At 40.2% G+C, this 19537-nt stretch overlaps 2 protein-coding genes across 5 annotated transcripts in view; both read right to left on the bottom strand.

Moving 5' to 3' along the window:
- DNAJB14 (DnaJ heat shock protein family (Hsp40) member B14) overlaps positions 1–15365 on the bottom strand; it is a 43462-nt gene extending 28097 nt beyond the window's left edge. For 2 of the 4 annotated variants that reach the window (XM_006052487.4, XM_025290389.2), the window contains exon 1: positions 15227–15365. In XM_006052487.4, the coding sequence (XP_006052549.1) occupies positions 15227–15359 (133 nt within the window). In that variant the 5' untranslated portion in view covers positions 15360–15365. Of the gene's footprint in view, positions 1–174; positions 326–15226 lie in introns of those variants that run through there. The other 2 variants (XM_006052489.4, XM_006052488.4) reach the window with 2 other exon arrangements.
- Positions 15366–16950: 1585 nt separating this feature from the next.
- On the bottom strand, positions 16951–19192 carry LOC102409148 (histone H2A.Z). The gene is made up of 5 exons (XM_025290390.2): positions 19035–19192; positions 18514–18591; positions 18124–18237; positions 17643–17772; positions 16951–17389 (listed from the first exon to the last, which is right to left on the bottom strand). The coding sequence occupies exons 1-5, from the start codon at positions 19035–19037 to the stop codon at positions 17328–17330; spliced, it is 387 nt and encodes a 128-aa protein (XP_025146175.1). The 5' UTR covers positions 19038–19192; the 3' UTR covers positions 16951–17327.
- Between the last annotated feature and the right edge of the window lie 345 nt (positions 19193–19537).

Raw genomic sequence — 19537 nt, 5'->3', positions numbered from 1 at the left:
GTTTAACCCCTGGGTTGGGAAGATCCCCTGGAGAAGGACATGGCAACCTACTCCAGAACTTGTGCCTGGAGAATCCCATGGACAGGGGAGCCTGGTGGGCTACAGTCCATGGGGTTGTAAAGAGTCAGACACGACTGAGTGACTTCACACACACACATACAGACACACACTTACTTCCCAAGAGCAACAATGGCAGCTAAATTGAGCAATAGCTTCAAAATGCTCAGGGAGAATAACTGTCAACTTGAGTTCTGCACTGCTGCTGCTGCTGCTGCTAAGTTGCTTCAGTCGTGTCCGACTCTTAGCAACCCCATGGACTGCAGCCCACCCGGCTCCTTCGTCCATGGGATTTTCCAGGCAAGAGTACTGGAGTGGGGTGCCATTGCCTTCTCCGGAGTTCTGCACTAATTTTCTGGAAATTATATAAGATTAAAAACATTTTCAAACAAACAAACAAACACTGAGAAAATTATCACTAAGATTTCACTAGAAGATATTTACTACCTTGATATACCACTTTACACCCACTAGGATGACTAGAATCAACAAGGTGGACAATAACATGTTGACCAGGATGTATTACTAAGAAAATGGGAACACTCATATATTGCTAGTGGTAATAGGAAATGGGGTGCTTGCTTTGAAAAAAGATCTGGTAGTTTTTTCAAAAATTAAACATATAGTTATTATCTGACCCAATATTCCTATCTCTCAGTGTACATCCATGAGAAATGAAAACATATATACAAAAACTGGTTCACATATGTTCATAACAGTATTGTTCATAATAGGAAAAAAGTGGAAACAATTGAAATGTCCATCAACTGATGAGTAGATGAATAAAATGTGACAGGTCCATACAATGGAATACTATGACAATCAAAAAAAAATGAAGTACTGATATATGCTGCAATACGGCTGAATCTTGAAAACATACTAAGTGAAAAAAGTCAGTCACAAGAGACAATATACTGTATGATACCATTTATACAAAATCTAGAGGCAAATCTAGAGACAGAAAGATCAGTTGTTGCCAAGGGGAGGGAAGGATGAACTTTGGGAGAAGTAAGAAGTGATTGCTAGTGAGTATGAGATTTCTTTCTGTGATGAAGAAAATGTTCTAAAATTAATGGTTGCAATGGCTGCACAACTCTGTGAATCCACAGAATGGTATACTCTGAATGAGCTGTGAGATATGTGAATTACATCTCAATAAAGCACTATATATCTTCCCTTGTAGCTCAGTTGGTAAAGAGTCTGCCTGCAATGCTGGAGACCTGGGTTCGATCCCTGGGTCAGGAAGATCCCCTGGAGAAGAAAATGGCAACCCACTCCAGTATTCTTGCCTGGAGAATCCCACAAACAGAGGACCCTGGCAGGCTACAGTCCATGGGTTTGCAAAAGTCGGACATGACTTAGTGACTAAACCACCACCACCAAAGCTGCTATATAGATATTAAAAAAAAAATCCAGCAGTCATTGCCACACAGCCTGTGAGATCTCAGTTCCCTGACCAGGTATTGAAACCAGGTCATGGTAATGAAAGTGCTGAATCCTAACCAGTAGATCACCAGAGAACTGCCAGTAATTATTTTCAATATTCCAGAAAAACATCTGCTTCATTGAATACACTAAAGCCTTTGACTGTGTGGATCACAACAAACTCTGGAGAATTCTTAAAGAGATGGGAATACCAGACCACCTTACCTGCCTCCTGAGAAATCTGTATGCAGGACAAGAAGCAACAGTTAGAACTAGACATGGAACAACAGACTGGTTCCAAATTGGGAAAGTAGTATGTCAAGGCTGTATACTGTCACCCTGCTTATTTAACTTCTATGCAGAGTACATCATGAGAAACGCTGGGCTGGAAGAAGCAGAAGCTGGAATCAAGATTGCTGGGAGAAATATCAATAACCTCACATACACAGATGATAAAACCCTTATGGCAGAAAGTGAAGAACTAAAGAGCCTCTTGATGAAAGTAAAAGAGGAGAGAGAAAAAGTTTTGTTAAAACTCAACATTCAGAAAACTAAGATCATGGCATCTGGTCCCATCACTTCATGGGAAATAGATGGGGAAACAACGGAATCAGTGACAGACTTTTATTTTCTTGGGCTCCAAAATCACTGCAGATGGTGATTGTAGCCATGAAATTAAAAGACGCTTGCTTCTTGGAAGAAAAGTTATGACCAACCTAGACAGCATATTAAAAAGCAGAGATTACTTTACCAACAAAGGTCTGTCTAGTCAAAGCTTTGGTTTTTCAGTAGTCATGTAGGGATGTGAGAGTTGGACTATAAAAAAAGCTGAGCGCCGAAGAATTGATGTTTTTGAACTGTGGTGTTGGAGAAGATTGTTGAGAGTCCCTTGGACTGCAAGGAGATCCAACCAGGCAATCCTCAAGGAAATCAGTACTGAATATTCATTGGAAGGACTGTTGCTGAAGCTCAAACTCCAATACTTTGGCCACCTGATGAGAAGAACTGACTCACTGGAAAAGATTCTGATGCTGGGAAAGATTGAAGGAAGGAGAGAAGGGGACGAGAGGATGAGATGGTTGGATGGCATCACTGACTCAATGGACATGAGTTTGAGCAAGCTCCCAGAGTTGGTGAAGGACAGGGAAGCCTGGCATGCTGCAGTTCATGGGGTTGCAAAGAGTTGAACACAACTGAGTGACTGAACTGAACTGAACATATAAGAGAACTTTCTTCCGAATCTTTTTCATAGCTCATGCATTCAAGAGGTCACCAAAGACATAAAATATTTAGTTTTTATAACAATTTAGTTGTAGATGGTACAGAAAGGCTCCTAATTAGGTAGCTACCTAGCAGTTTAACAAGATAATAACATATAGTTTATTTTTAACTATAGTTCACATTTAATGCAATCATATTGACCTTGAGAATAGAAGCCATCATGGTCTAGGGGGTAGTGGTTCACAACTTTATAATATGAAAAGTTTTGTGGAAACTCTGGGAAGGCAGAAGCTTAAATTTTAAATCTCATAAAATCAGAGCAATTAGATAACAAAATCAAAACATCATGTACAAAATTCCAAAATACAAGAAGCTGTATTTTTGGGACAAACCACCAACAGTTGCAAGATCTATGTGGGTATTAGTATCTGTGTCGGGAAATATAGAGGACAGTAACAGGGCATTTTACCAGCCCATAGAAGAAAATAACTCCAAAAGAGCCAGCAAGGACTCTCTATGAAACATAGCAGGCAAAAATGAGAAAAGGGAATAAAAAGTAATGGGTTTTGCTCACTACAATAGCATGTGATTCAAAGGATCTACAATAAAGTCTTAAGGGCATAGAGTACTCCAGTCACTAGAACTCTTAAAACTAATCAGTCAAAGCTCTTCTCTAGAGCAAAGCCACATAAAGAAGAAATTTCTAGGAACAGGATCCAAACTGAAGAGGAGAGGGGAATGGAGAAAAGAAAACAGAAAATTCAGGTCAAGTAAGGAAGGAGAGAGTAAAGAGATATTATATATCAAGGTGACATATTTTCAAACGCTACACAGAAACTGGAGATCTCTGTGTATTTTGACAGGCTAACTTCACATAAAAATAAATAAAATGATAAAAGTTAAATCTGATACAAAGTTACAAAAGATAAAAGAAAACAGGACAGATCTCCAAACACAATGAAAGAAAGCTCACCACAAAGACTTGCCAACAGGTAAACATTATAACCTACTATTTCAAAACAAGCTGAAAAGACTTTTTAAAATTATACATTATACAAAAGAACAACATAAATTAGAATGAAAACAACACCTCAAATTATCTACCCACTGCTTAAGTGATAAACTCGGGGTGGGGGGGGGTGCGGGTAATAAAAGGAAGAATCAATTCAAAAAAGAACTAAACTAGAAGAAACAGAGTTAATAAACACAACAGATAATGTTGTCTAAGTAAAAGAGAACATAAAAAGGAAGGAAAACGTCTTAATTAAGTGAAAAAGACAAAAAATTAGAAAGAAATGGCAAATACTGAAGATAGTTAAAGAAGATCCAACATACACAGGAGTCCTGAAAAAGAAAATTAAAGGAAATAAAACCAATATAACAATAACTGGAGAAAACTTTTCTGATATAAAAATAAAAATATCTGAAACCAAATAATGAAAGGGCAAATTATATATCTAAGAATACTGACCCAGAAAAACCAACATCAAGATATATTCTAGTAAAATTAACTGGGGATCTAGTCAAAAAGATTAAATGGCTTATAAAGTAAAGAGTATTGGATTGTCAGTCTTTGCTTATCAGTAGTACTTGTATCAGAGAGGGCAATGGCACCCCACTCCAGTACTTTTGCCTGGAGAACCCCATGGGCGGGGGAGCCTGGTAGGCTGCAGTCCATGGGGTCGCTAGAGTCGGACACGAATGAGCAACTTCACTTTCACTTTTCACTTTCATGCACTGGAGAAGGAAATGGCAACCCACTCCAGTGTTCTTGCCTGCAGAATCCCAGGGATGGCGGAGCCTGGTGGGCTGCCATCTATGGGGTCACACAGAGTCGGACACGGCTGAAGCGACTTAGCAGCAGCAGCAGTACTTGTATAAAACAATACAATAATATACTTATATAACCAAAGAAAGAAAATTTGAGTCAAAGATTTTGTATTCATCACTAACTTCAAGTATTAAGACCCACAGATGAACTGTTTTCAACATTCCCCAGAACTTAGGGAACACAGTTCCCACAAGGCCTTCCTAGAAATCTACTATAGGCTTTAGGAATCCAAAATAAACAGATATACAATGACAAAAGGACCAAAGGTAAGCATTGTGTACAGTGACCCACTGTATTAAGACTGAATGACAACTAAAAGAGAGTACATAGTATGTAGTGATAATGTGCTCTGACACTGTAGATAGGTTCAATAATTTTTAAATGGTAGGCTTCCTCTGTCTTTTTAAACTGTGGCAGGTGGGGAGGAGGCCAGAAACTGTCTTCTCTTCCTTTTAAATTTGGCAGCTGAGGCCTGGACCAAGACAACTTATTGGGACTAAGGTAACACTTAAAGCCTAAAGCATGACTGAGCTTGATAGGGAATGTACCACTGAGGTCAAAAAGGCAACTCATTACATATAGGGGGAAATGAACAAATAAGTAAACTGATGATAACAAGAGCCACATTTCTTGGCTGTCAGAGAATGGAATTACAAATATGAAAATGCAGAAGGCAAGAACCCTATGGACTTCAGAGGGAGGTATGTGAATCTTTGCACAGACTGCAAAATTTGAATAGAGTAAATTACTATAGGTATGTGTATATCCACAAACGCATATAACACACAGATACACATACACATACATTCATGCATCATGCATACATATATTTCTTAGCTCTGTCTACTAAGAGGATCTGGAGGCAATGACACACTTGCAGCAATGAGCTTATCAAGTGTCTGTATCTTAGTTTCCAAGTATCATTATCCACTAAAAAGAATCAGGACTCCTGGGGAAAGAATTGATTCCCAGGGCAGAGAAATGAGCTTGAAAACTTTTTTGTGTTTGAAAGTAAAGAAATTCAAAGAATGATGAGGAGTTTGAAGGGGCTCCTACTGATTAAATCTGTGGAAATCTAAACATCAAAATGAACAGTGATAATAATAGATTAAATAGGAATCCATGAATCCATGTTAATAAATAAGGTTGAATGTCAACTAATAAACTGTAGAAAGAATAATGGAATAAGAAAACCAACATTTGGCAACCATCAGAAATTTATTCTGGAAAGAATCATCAATGAATGCTAAAAGGAGCTTTGGAAGTTTGTTGTAGAATAGGACATTCAGAGTTTTAAAGTATTTTCCCACAAAATATTTATTAATTACAAGAGGGGAAAAAAAGTAAGTTTAGAGTAGACAAACCTGGTAACACCAGCTTCACCAAGTGATCAAAGTTAACCTCACCAGTAAGGACCAAATCAGCATGTTCCCTGATACGTTACACTAAGAATGCAACATCACTTCTATGGTATGCCTGCCAAAAATTCATAAGGAAATGTCAGCCAAACCTAAATTGAGGGAAAATCTATAAAATAGCTGGCCTGCATTCATCAAAAACACAAAGATCAAGAAAGAAAAGAGACTGAATGCAAACTGGTACAGCCACTATGAAAAACGATATGGAGGTTCCTTAAGAAACTAAAAACAGCTCCCAGCAATTCCACTCTTGAGCATATATCCAGAGAAAAAATGTTTCAAAATGATACGTACACCCCAGTGTTCCCTGAAACACGGTTTACAACAGCCAAGACATGGAAACAATCTAGTCCATCCACAGATGAGTGGATAAAGAAGATGTGGCACATATACACAATGGATATTACTAAGCCATTAAAAAGAATGAAATAATGCCATTTGCAGCAACATGAATGGACCTTGAGATTATCATACTAAGTGAAACAAGTCAAACAGAGAAAGATAAGTATCTTATGATATTGCTTATAAGTGCAATCTTAAAAAAAATGATACAAATATACTCATTTACAAAACAGAAAGACTTGCAAACTTATAGAAGGAAGGAGGCAGGGAAGTGTAGGGGAGAGGAATAAACTGGGAGTTTGAGTTAAATACACTGCTGTATTTTAAACAGATAATCAACAAGGATCTCTCTGTGCAAATGGGAAAAGAATTTAATATACAGATACACGTATAACTGAATCACCTTGCTGTACACCTAAAACCAACACAATATTGTTAATCAACTATACTCCAATATAAAATAAAAATTAAAAAAGGAAAAGAGAAAAGATGGTATCTAGGTAACAAAATATGGCAAATAAATGCAACGTAACAGGGAGAACTGGCAGAATCTGAATGAGGTACTTACATTAATTTCATGACTCTGACAGCTATACTGTTGTTATGTATGAGTGTCCTTATCTTAAAAAACCTACACTGAATTACTTAGGTGTAATAGGATATCATGTCTACAACTTACTCTTGATTGGTTCTGGAAAAAATATAAGAACAAACTGTATACCTGTGAGGGTGGAAGAGAGATAGCAGGGAGAAAGAAAGGGCATGATAAAGCAAATGCAGTAAAATTTTATCAAATAGGAAGCACTGAATGAAATGTATACAGGAAGTGTACACTATTTTTAAGACTTTTCTATAAGCTTCAAAGTATTTCAGAATTTTCAAAAAGCTAAAATGAAGAGGGAAAATTGAGAAAGTACATGCAAAGAAAATTTAACTGTTTTCAGTAATTTTATCAGTGAGGTAGTACTGGTAATGTTACACTGAAACTATTACATATATCATGTAGCATAAAGCAAATAAATAATCATGACATATTCTACCATTTGCCATGGCCTTGAAAACCAGGATTACTACTGTGGAAGGAAAAAGACAGAAATATATGCAAGAAAAGTTTAAAGACCCCAAAATACTTAACTTAAATTTCATTTACTAGTATAAATGTATAAGCTGTTTTAACTTAAAAAAAAAAAAAAATTCCCTAGTCTGTACACTGAAAAGGCCCAGAAACAACGACAATCTATTAACCACAGCATCGTTAGTACCAGACCATGATACTAAAACACCATTTTCCACTAAAAGAAACCAGGGCTTATTGGAGATACGGTTGATTCAAGATCTAGTACAGGGAATGTATAAGAGAAACCTGAAACTTTCTGTCATACCAAAGAGAAAGAAAATTATTAAAGACTATTAGGAATGTGTCTGTGAAACTCAGGAGGTAACCTAAACAGGTTCCACCAGCCACATCTAAAAAATGATATTATCTGGTTTTGGAAAACAGGAGTCAATTTCTTCTCTTGAAAACTGATAAAAGCAGTCAAGCACTTATCATATCTTGCCTTTCCTATATGAACTGTACCACTGTGTAACCCTAAGATAGGTGAGGGGGAAGTGTCTCTTTACAGAAGTATTTCAGCCTATAAAAGAATAAATTATTTTGAAAAAATTGTGAAGCCAGATGGGAAAGTGGTTATATGTATTTATATTTACAGATGGCCACAAAGTCCCTATGCATGCTAGTTAGAAGTTATCTGTACATTCCCTTTCATTCTTTGCACAAACACATTCTCTCAGTTTTTCTAGACATCTTCCATGCTAACAGCTAGATGCTGGATATTGCTAAAGCAAGATCATATAGCTGCTTTAAATTTTCAAGTTATTATGATACGGAAAATCTTTCAGAGCCTAGGGGTTCTGCTTAACAATGGTTATGTATATATATGCACTCACACTAAGCATTTTGGCTCCAAACTGAAAATTTGAACAAGTTCCATTATCTCTGTGTCCCAATATCCAGTTTTATCATCTTAAAAATGGAATCAGCAAGCTTTTCTGTATTAACAATCACTGGAACCAATGCCTGAGAAGGTAATGTGGTTCAGTTCAAGTACTGCCAGAATTTGGAACTCACAACCTTTTTCTGACTTATTACATGTCTTAGCTATTATATGAGATCACATTTATAATAATGTGCAGTATTACAAACATTAGTTGAACAGATATAAGATATCTCCTTATAAACCAGATTACTTTTGGTTTTAAAACTGTCCAACCTTATTTTGTATGTTCACTTTCCAGACATACAGCTTTGCTTGTATGTCTTAATTAATGTAATCTGTACTTAATTTACACATATCCCATATTAAGGACCAGTGAAAAAGTAAACATAGTATTAAAAATGTTTATGTGGATAATCCAAAAGTGAATAACCAAGATCTATTTTTATTTCATAATGTTCTGCTGCACACCTATTATATATAATACCCATCACTAACAAAACCTAAAATAAGAACATATGATTTGGAAAACAGATTTTTTCATTCCAGGCAAACTGAAAATAGCTTTTATTTGTGTGATTATAAAAGTAATGTTGTTCAGTTCATTAAAAAAGATAACAAAGTAAAGATCTCCTATAAATCACACACAAGAAAAAAAAAATCACTCAACCATTGTGATATATTTAACTCTAGCTACTCTAGTTGGCTAGCTGTCTAGCTTTTTTACATATATTGAAACAAAATGAGAATAATCTACATATGTTGGTAGCATGCCCTTAATAGGTTTATAATTCAAATAATATCATATTATAGCAATAAATCTAGGTGCACATCATCTTTATTTTTTAAGACCTTATTCAGGACTATTGCAATAGGGGAGTGACAGCAGGCTGAACTCTGAATTCAGTAAAGACAACTGGAAACTTATAGTTAATGAGCACGGTAAGGTGGGTCACTGAATGGAAAATTACTGAGACACATCATCGTTTTTAAGTGCACAGTGTATACAGGCAATTCAATTTATTTAATCAATTCCCAATGATGGACTCTTTCCAAATTTTTGCTACAATGACAACCCTTATATACATTTTCCCATACTTGTCTATTGTGGGAAAATTTCATTTGTGAATATATTATCACAAAAAGCCTTACAGCGATAACTTTTTCATTTATTAATAAACAAACTGTCTTCACTGATAAGAGATAAAACTACCTAAACAGGTATCATTCCAGAAAACCAGGATTTATAGATGCCACAAGTATATGCAAAAGACTGGTAGAAAAGATGATAACATTAAAATAGTTCCTGACAGCAGAGCAATTTTTAATCTAGGAGAGCAAGAGCTATATACATAAATAATACAAGGAATAAATGCAAAGCAGGGAGAACTACATATTAACTAAGAACAGAATGAGTACCTGAATTCACATGGAGATTAATCCTAACTTAAGGCAATTTTTTAATGTTAAACAGGTAAATAAAAAATGATAGAAAGAGATAAATATTATATAAGTAACTCCAAGCACTCATCCAAATACTTTTGCCATTGTACTAATACATTAAATTCTTATAGCACTTAATAAACTAACCTCATAATAATCCTGTGAAGACTACAGATGAGAAAACTGTGGCTCAGGAAAGGAAAAGGGAATGATAGGAACGGAACCATTTTTGTGTCTAGCAGAGATTTCCTATTTCATTTCTCTAAAATGTAAGCTCCAAGAGGACAAGAACTGTCTTATTGATCACTGACTCCCTAGTTCTGAGAAGAGTGCCTGCCACAAAGAAGCATGGATTCAGTAAATATTTGTTGAATAAATATATCCGCATCCTACAAATGTTGTAATTGAGGCTCAGAAGACAGTTATGGATATAAACAAAACCATTAAATTAAGGTTCAAAACTAAGTTTAGTATTCTTTCTTCAACTATAATGTCTGAAACAGTTTGGTTATTAGCTGAAATGTGGAAATCATTTTATAATATTTAACTAGTGCTACCAAAATAACTGTTGTGAATGTATAATTTACACTTATCACTAAATTCTGATTAAGTCAGAAACAGAAAGAAAATGGTATTGTCTTCAAAGGAATAGGCTGGATAATACTCCAGATGTGAAATGACAGTTTTAACTGTTTTATCATTTTAAGTGAGACTAAAGGGAACAGAACTTTGAACTTTTTATTAGGTTTAAATTATAAAATAAAGTAGCAAAAAAAAAGGAAGAAAAATCTTTACACATAGCTCTCACCTGAGGGGAAATAATAAAAAGAGGACTATTTTAATTTGCTATTGTACAGATGGAGGCTGCAAATTATATAAGTTATCTATTCATTAAGTAGACACAGGATGGCCGTTTTTGAAGCTGTAGACTGCCATTTGGTTCAAATTACTATGAAACTCTTGAAAATAATAAAATTTTTTTCTCTGAAAAAAATCTATACTTCAAACTGCCTAACAATTAGAATTAAACACTAAAGTATTAAAACAGCAATGTAAAAAATAAAAAGCAATGTAAAGCTTTAAAACTACGAGGCTGTATCTCTCTGTAAAAATCTAAAACATATCAATAATCCAGTAAACATAAAGTTTAAGAAATCAAAATGCAATTTACTTCCTCTTGCTGATATTTTCCCAGTTTATATTTCCTATGTAGCATCATATACATATATTAATCCTTTCAAATGTAAACCAAACTTATAATATGAAAATATTTGAAAGTTATAAATCCAATTTGCTTAGAAGTCCATTTAAATAAACTGTAAAATAATATTCTCAACTAAATACTTAGAAAGCAAGCAATATCCTAGATTCTTTTGAGGATGCAGTTTTTCCTTAAGGAAAACTCTTGCCAATTTTTTTAAGTGGTTTATCAATCAGATTCCTTACCTAGCAAGAATAAAATTGTAAAGGGGACAAAAACTCTGGAATTTAGCTAGAATTTAGTCTCACATTTTTGCATTCACTATATAAAAACAAGAGAAATCAAAATGCAATGTTTTATTTTGCCTACCTTAGCATGAAAATACATCCAAGAGGAATATTTTTAACCAAAGCTCTGAGTTATAAAGATGTGAAAGTGGTCTAGAATACATGAAATTCAGGGATAACAATTTTTCATTTCATTTTAAACAATAGCTTCAATTCCCTTCTACACTAAATATTTTATCAGGAGCTTATACAAATGTTCTAGATCTTTTCCTCCTCCTCTGGATTCTTAAATTATTCCAGTATACATCTGAGAACATTCTATGTAAAATACACTTTGTTAAGTATTTGCACATGATCTATTTTGCCTAACATCAACCCTGTGATGAAATCCTTATGTTATACATAACTAAACAAGGCTTGGCAATGATAAGTAACTCATCCCTGTCAGAGTAACTCAAATCTGTCAGAGGCAAAGTCCGTATCTGAATAAGGTCTTCAGACTACACCACAACTGTAGCTACTCACTTTATGTCATAATCACATGTTGCCTTACAATACATTGTACTATTAACTTTCACTGTTACTGTCCTAACTTTCCCAATGTTCATGTCTTTAAAAGCAACGGCTGTATTGTGCTTTGATATCTTACAGTATCTTTAGTAGATTGATTCACGTTGCTTGTTTCATAGAAGAATTACAGACTAGAGGTTTAAAAACTCTTTGTCTCACACTTGTTAAATAGAAATGACACCAAAATTATCAAGCACTATTAAATGCTTCCCATGTATTAACTCATTTAATCCTCATGCCACCCCTATGAAATTGGTACATTATTGTCCTATTTTGCAGACAGAAAAGCTACAAGCTAGATAGGTTATTTAACTTGCCCAAGATTAAGGTTACAAGGGAGTTATGGGCGAGGCTTCAAAAGCCAAGGTATTCCGTCTGGAGTGGTTACATGCTTAAAGTTAAAACTGTCCCTCAAGTCTGTGCGTGCATGTGTGCTAAGACACTTCAGTCACGTCCGATTCTTTGCAACCCTATAGATTGTAGCCCGCCAGGCCCCTCTGTCCATAAGATTCTCCAGGCAAGAAGACTAGAATGGGTTGCCTTGCCCTCCTCCACAGAATCTTCCCAACCCAGGGACTGAACCTGTATCTCTTTCATCTCCAGCATTGGCAGGCAGGTTCTTTACCACTAGTGCCACCTGGGAAGCACCCCCTAAGACTGCATAATGACTAAATGAAATCATGCATTCATACAGTAGAAAAATTCAAAAAGTTTTAACTCTTGGCAATGATTTCTTGAATATGAAACCAAAGTGAAGTGAAGTCGCTCAGTCGTGTCTGACTCTGCGACCCCATGGACTGTAGCCTACCAGGCTCCTCCATCCATGGAATTTTCCAGGCAAGAGTACCGGAATGGGTTGCCATTTCCTTCTCCAGGGGGATTTTCCTGACCCAGGGATCAAACCCGGGTCTACAGCATTGCAGGCAGACACTTTACCATGTGAGCTACCAGGGAAGCTCTAATGAAACCAAAAGCATAGGCAATAAAAGAAAAAATAGACAGGCCTATATCAAAAGGAAAAAACTCCCATGTATCAAAGGAAACCACAGAATAAAAGACAACCTACAGAATGGGAGAAAAAAAAATCTTCAAATCAGACATCTGGTAAGAGTTTCTTAGGTCACATGAGTGGTAAAAAACCCATCTGCTAATGCAGATGTAAGAGTGGTGGGTTCAGTCTCTGGGTTGGGAAGATTCCCTGGAGGAGGGCATGGCAACCCACTCCTGTAATCTTACCTGCAGAATCCCATGGACAGAGGAGCCTGGCAGGCTATGGTCCATAAGTTCACGAAGAGTCAGACAAGACTGAAGCGATTTAGCACATCGGCATAACTCGACAACTAAAAATAACCTAATTTAAAAATGGGTAAAGGACTTGAATAGTTCTCAAAAAATGATATAAAAATGGCCAACGAGCAAATAAAAAGATCCTCAATATCACTAATCTTGAGAGAAATGCAAATCAAAACCACAGTAAGGTATCACCTTACTTGCCAGGATGGGTACTGTCAAAAACGAACAAAAAATCAAACAGAAAATAAAAACTGCTGATGAGGATGTGGAGAAACAAGAACTCTTGCCCACTGTTAGTAGCAATGTAAAATTGTGTAACTCTTACAGAAAATGGTATGGCAATTCCTCAAAAAATGTGAAAATTAAAATTACCAATATGATCCAGCAATCCCATTTCTGGGTATATATCAAAAACAATTAGAGCAGGATCACAAAGAGGTATTTGTACACCCATGTTCTTAGTAGCCTTATTTACAATATAGACTGTGATGGTTTCCAAGATATGGAAACTATCAATACAATCTATTCCTAGATGGTGAATGGATATTGAAAATGTGGTATATGCACACAATGGAATACTATGAAGCCTTCAAAAAGGAACTACCATATTTATGCTACAACATGAATAAACTTCAGGGACATTGTACTAAATTAAATAAGCCAGTGAAAATGGCAAATACTAAATAATTCCACTTACTATATAATAAGTATCCAAAGTAGCCACATTTTTAAAATAAGAGTACAGTGGTGGTTACCAGGGGCTGGGTGGAAAGGGAAAACAGGGAATTGTTTACTTGGCATAAAGTTTTAGTTAAGACAAAAAATTCTGCAGATCTGTTGTACCACAGTGTGAAAATGTTTAACGTTATGGAATTGTATACTTAAAAATGGTTAAGTTGGTAAGCTTCTGTTTTTGCCACATTAAGAAAAAAAGTCACTTATTTTCTTTCATTTCCCCTCTTTCATTTTCCTCAACAGCAGGGAAATAAAAAGGACAAAGAAAAGTAAAGAAATTCAAGGACTTCAATAAGTAGGAAAAAACTAAGAAAACAATAAAATGAAACAGGTAACCCCACACTCTTACTGACTTAATTGCTAATTTTCTTCTTAACGTGGAAATATCCTGAACCGCAAGTGAAACTGTATCTTATGGACTAGATAATGGAATGTCGTGGTTAAAGGCCTTTTGAAGCTGGAGAGCTCAAATACTATTCTGACTTTGCTACAAATTACTGTGTGACCTTGGGTAAGATATTTTCATTCATTCACTCATTCATTCATTCACTCATCAAAAGGTCTGTTTCCATATGAGTGAGCCAAGTCAAATGAATTCTAGGATCGATCTGAGGAATAAATGAAATAAGTCATATTAAATAGTAGGTACTTTACAAGCACTCACGAAGTACTGGCTATAATTACTTAAGAGCCTAGAGAGCAAGAGAAGAGCAGGATTTCGACTAAAGGAAGTCCAGAGCTCTGTTCCTAAGGATGTGTCTCATTTGTCGATAATTATGGTGCTATCAAATCAGATACTATTTAGCAAACCCTCACTGACTCTATCATTCTTGTGGTCCTCTCTTCTGAAGAACTCTCTCCCAGGGAAAAGCAATGTCATCTCAGGTGTTCGAAAATGTTTGCTTTGGGAACAGCGTTTTCTACCCCAGAGGCGGTGGAACCAGGGACCTGTATATTAACCACTGAGTTCCCTGTTCCTCTCACTTCACTAGGGACCTAGGCCTTAATCGCGGATGAGGATGAGGAGGGAGGGGGGTCACACAACCACACATCCAGATATAAAGCCCCATCTGGTAAGGCAGGACCAGATGAATCTCCTGGGAGAATGACAGCTGGACATTCATGAAAACCGATAGGCGAACTGGCAACTCTAGCCGGGTGGCTCAGAGCCGGCATCTCGCAGGTAGGCCGGTGAGGAGGGAGTCTCGGGGAGCCCACGGCCGGCCCGGCCCGGATGTTCAGGGCCCGAGCGGGGGTGTGTCGGCGAGGAGCGTTCTGGGGGTCCGACCGGCGGGGTCCGGCGGGTGGGGGGCTCCGCGGCTCCATGAGGGGCGACGGTGGGGGCGGGGGCGGACTGCGCGGCGGCCCGGGGACAGGGCGGGGAGGAAAGGGACCGAGGGCCTCACCGCGGGCCGAGGGCAGTGGGTAGAGCTTCTCGGCCTTCTGAAGGAAGCGCTGGGCCTTCTCGCGGTTGCCGGCGTTCAGGGCCTCCCGGGCGATCTCGACACATTTCTCCGCCTCATCCCGGTTCCCCTCCATGGCTTGCGCCTTCTTCCGTTTCCTGCGGGAGCTCAGCAACGAGGGGCGGAAGCCTCCGCCGCCGCTGAGGAGGCAAGGCCGGCCGGGGCTGGGGGCGTGCGAAGGCGAGCGGGGAGGAGCGCAGGCGACCGCGGCGGCGGGGCCCGGGCGCACTGGCGGGCTCGCAGCTCCGCCTCCTCACGGCGGCCTCCCCGCCCCCCGCGGGTCGCTACGGCGCGAGCCGCATCCCTCTGGCCCCCGGACTGGGCTCCACCGCCGGGCCGTCAGAACCAGCTCGCTGGTCCTTGCCGGCGCGGACAGGCTCGGGGCCGACCGACCTGGAGGGTGAAGGGGGCGTGCGGGCGACAGCAGACCGGCTGGCCGCCGGAGGGGCTCCCCTGAAGGGGTTCCGTGGCGGCGTGGAGTCAGCCGCCAGCCTCAGCAACGCGGTGCCCTCCAACCCCCAGCGCGGCCCGCGAAGGCGGCAGCCTGCCTTCCGGGCGACGAGTGGGGGTGGGGACATTCGTTTTCAGGAAAATTCCCAGGGATCGAAGGCCCCACCTCCGGCCCCCCTCGGCCTAGGTCAGACTAGGGAGAATTCGGTCAGGTGAGGACCGGGCTGCCAGTCCCTGGGCACCGCTTCCGGCACAGCTGTTCAGGAACCCAGTAGGGTGTCCTTTGACCCCAATTCCTGTTTCATTGCCTTCATTCATTCATACTCCATTTTTCTGACTCAGGGCCATTAAACTGTCTTAGTACATCCCAAGAGGTACAAACACTTAATTTGTAGTTTGCCCTTATTCTGGTGAAAATAAAAACGCTAGTAGCCATGACCAGAACAGGACAGGAATCAGGTCTTTGGCAATGTATTACCTCATATAAGTAAACTTGGTTTTCTCCCTTCTCCCATTTTAATCATCACCCTTGTGAAATACTTGCCATGTTGGTATCCTCAGTGGCGGCAAAGGGCCCACCTTTTGCTTGGTATTAAGAACTTACCAGAAACTAAGTGTCAAAATGATCCACTTAACCTAATTACAAAGTAACTATTTTCACACATTGTTCAGTAAAGATATTGTCTGCCATAGCAGCAAATATGGTAACTCAGGACTTTCAAAGAAATCTTGATTCTTCTCTGTTAAATGCGAATAGTATGTTCCCCAAAGATATTACCATATACTGAACAATTTAATGCAAGTAACCTTCAAAACAGCGTGTAGCACACTGTAAACATTATCAGTCTAAACTAAAAAGTCCCTTCTGTGTAGGTAGCTACATGCAGGACCTTCCTAACTGGTCTCTGCTCCCCAACCCCACCCAAGCCCCCAGTGTTCTGGTGTAGTGCCGCTATCACAAACAGCAAACAAAGCTAATGAACTGAGATGGTTAAACTGAGCCTAAAAAACATCAACTTGTGCTGAAGTTTTAAAATCTTTTAATAGTTCATTACACAGTATTTAAAAAAAAATACTTGGGCCTTTTAACTTTGTTGATCTACAGACAGAATTAACAGTAATTTCAAGGGAAGAAATGTGCTTAAGTTATTGCTAGGTAAGATACCTATTCAAAACAAAACTGTTCCTACTATAATCAAGCGAATTTTATACACAACTAGTTTGGGATATGACCTTTATTGAGCTTATCCACCAGAGTGGAAATAATGTCTGTACAAAACCAAATGTTTGTTACTATAACTTCTGCATCACAATTAAAATCCAAACAGTTTTTTAAAAACAGTCAACTCAATCAAAACCCACTACTTCAGAATCAATAGCTTCTTTGAAGCCACAGTAACACTTAAATATGGTTAAGACTCAAATGCAGAAATTTGGTTGGTTGGAAAGCTAATTAAACTTCCAACTTTCTCAAATAGAATTACAAAAAGGCAAAATTGTGTTTTTCACAGAGATACAGTCCACTGGAATCACCAACACTGGACAGCTGTTAGAGTATTTAGAGTCCTGAGATAATAAGGAATCCAGGCATCCTTTAGACAGTCTTCTGTTGTCCTTTCTTTCCAATCAGAGATTTGTGGATGTGTGGAATGACACCTAGAAGAGGGATAAAATAACATAGTACTTTAAAACCAAGAGTTTAATGTTCAACTTGGAAGATGTCTCTCAATGTGAGGCTAAGTGCAGAGTAAAAATTCAGAAATACATTGAGAAATCAAATTTCATGATGCAACCATACTACAGATCAATGAAAATATACTGTGTCCTCTTATAGACTGAAAATTACTAGAGGGAAATTTAAAAGCAAATTCTTTTCTCTAGAGAAATTTATAAGTTAATATTTACATACCACCACCAGCAATTGTAGCCTTGATGAGAGAGTCCAATTCTTCATCTCCACGAATAGCAAGTTGCAAGTGACGAGGGGTAATACGCTTTACCTTCAAGTCTTTCGATGCATTTCCTGCCAATTCAAGTACCTAGAAGGCAGAATGCAATCAATCTCCTTCCAACTTACATTAATGTCAAGATCCAGACAAGAATCAAACCTTCATGATGAAGGTATATCTACCAACTGTCATCTCCCCTACTACCTGAATGGCAAGATAAGCAAAAGCCATAAAGAGGGCACGCAATTTTATTTCCTAAGGCCGCAAACTCAAGCTCAGGAGGATCCCCATCATGATCACCAGCCCCCTCTAGCGTTGTCGGAAGCTTCTCGCCGCGTTCAGAGCCTGGGAGTTTTCTTGCATCACTTTCCTCCTTCCCTCTCGCCGCCTCCCCCCACCCCCTCCCAACCTTTTCCAGATTATAGGCGTACACCCATTTACCTCTGCGGTGAGGTACTCCAGGATGGCTGCGCTGTACACAGCGGCAGTCGCGCCCACACGTCCATGGCTAGTCGTCCTAGATTTCAGGTGTCGATGAATACGGCCCACCGGGAACTTCGTTTTTAGCATACACAAACATAAATGCACAAAGATAGACGAGTCAAAGATAATATACGCGCGCCAAAGGCAGGGGCATGGACGGTGGTGCAGCAACGCGCCCCAGCACAGACACACGTGATCGCCCCCCCCCGATATTTATTGCATCGGTAAAGCAAGTCGCGACACTATCACCCACGCAAAGACGAAACGCTAATCCAGAGCGATGATAAACAAGACAGGAAAAGGAAAGAAAAACGCCACGATTCCCAGAATGCACGAACCACCACTGACCTGCAAACCGGCTCTCTGCGAGCGGGAAACCGCCTTTGTCTTGGCCTTTCCGGAGTCCTTCCCAGCCTTACCGCCAGCCTGCGGCGCGCACACGCCCGCGAGCGAAGGAGGAACGCAGAATATAGGATTACCAGAGCAGCGCGCCCTTCCCCCACCGCGCAGCGACTCGGGCGCGAGCGCGGCCCCGTGCCCAGCCGGGGTCTCCGGCCCGCCGCGCGCCGCAAGGACGACCCCGCCCGCCCGTCCCCCGCCGCGCGCTCGGCGCGGCCGCGCGCCTCGGTCCGCCCGCTCGCCGCCCGCCGGCCCCTAGCGGCGCTGCGCGCGCCACCCAACCGTCACCGCCCGCCGCGAGATCCGAGGCTGCTCCGCTCGCCGCCGACAAAACACCTCCCCCTGCTCTTCCAAATCCTGTCTCCGCGCGTTCCCAACCGTCGCCGCTTCACCCCCATCTCCGTGTGTAACGGGTTTTTCTTCCGCCGGCAAAAACCCGCGGAGTCTTCGAGCGTCTCCACCAAGTTTACCATTTCGAATTCTGCTGAAGCTCAAACAAGCAAGGCAGAGAAAGGACTAGTCAGACACCCAGCGAGAACCCGCCGCCTACTCCTTCGTCGCACCGCGATTCAAACTGCGCTGTCTCCCGCCTTCCCCGCTCCCTTTATACTGCAGAATGTTCCCTCATCCGGGAACTCGGATTGCTCATCCCACCAATGGCTGCCACCCGCCCTCGGGACGCGTCCTTGAAGCTTCAGCCAATGAGAAAGCGAAGAAAAGGGCGGAGGGGCGGGCGCTTCACAGCTCGAATTTCTATTGGAGCATGAGGAAGGAGGTGGGGGAGGGCGGAGGGATTGGAACTGGGGAGAAGAAGGGCACAGCGGCGGGAGGGAAGAAACAGAGCTAGCTATGCTGCGGGAGCTAGGGGGCCCCCCTGCCCCGGCTGTGGTCACGTGTCCGAGAGGCGGAGTTGAGAGGCTCAGGGGAGGGGCACGCAGTATCGCGCACCCCACCATCACCCGTTCGCCTTCGT

This window comes from Bubalus bubalis, chromosome 7, assembly GCF_019923935.1.
Source record: "Bubalus bubalis isolate 160015118507 breed Murrah chromosome 7, NDDB_SH_1, whole genome shotgun sequence".
NCBI lineage: Eukaryota > Metazoa > Chordata > Mammalia > Artiodactyla > Bovidae > Bubalus > Bubalus bubalis.
This window is presented reverse-complemented; position numbering and strand designations above follow the sequence as displayed.

Coding starts and splice junctions, on each gene's coding strand:
- LOC102409148 (XM_025290390.2), bottom strand. Junction 17,773..18,123: donor TGGAGTACCTCACCGCAGAG/GTAAATGGGTGT, acceptor TCTGCCTTCTAG/GTACTTGAATTGGCAGGAAA. Junction 17,390..17,642: donor GGCTACAATTGCTGGTGGTG/GTATGTAAATAT, acceptor TCCCTCTTCTAG/GTGTCATTCCACACATCCAC.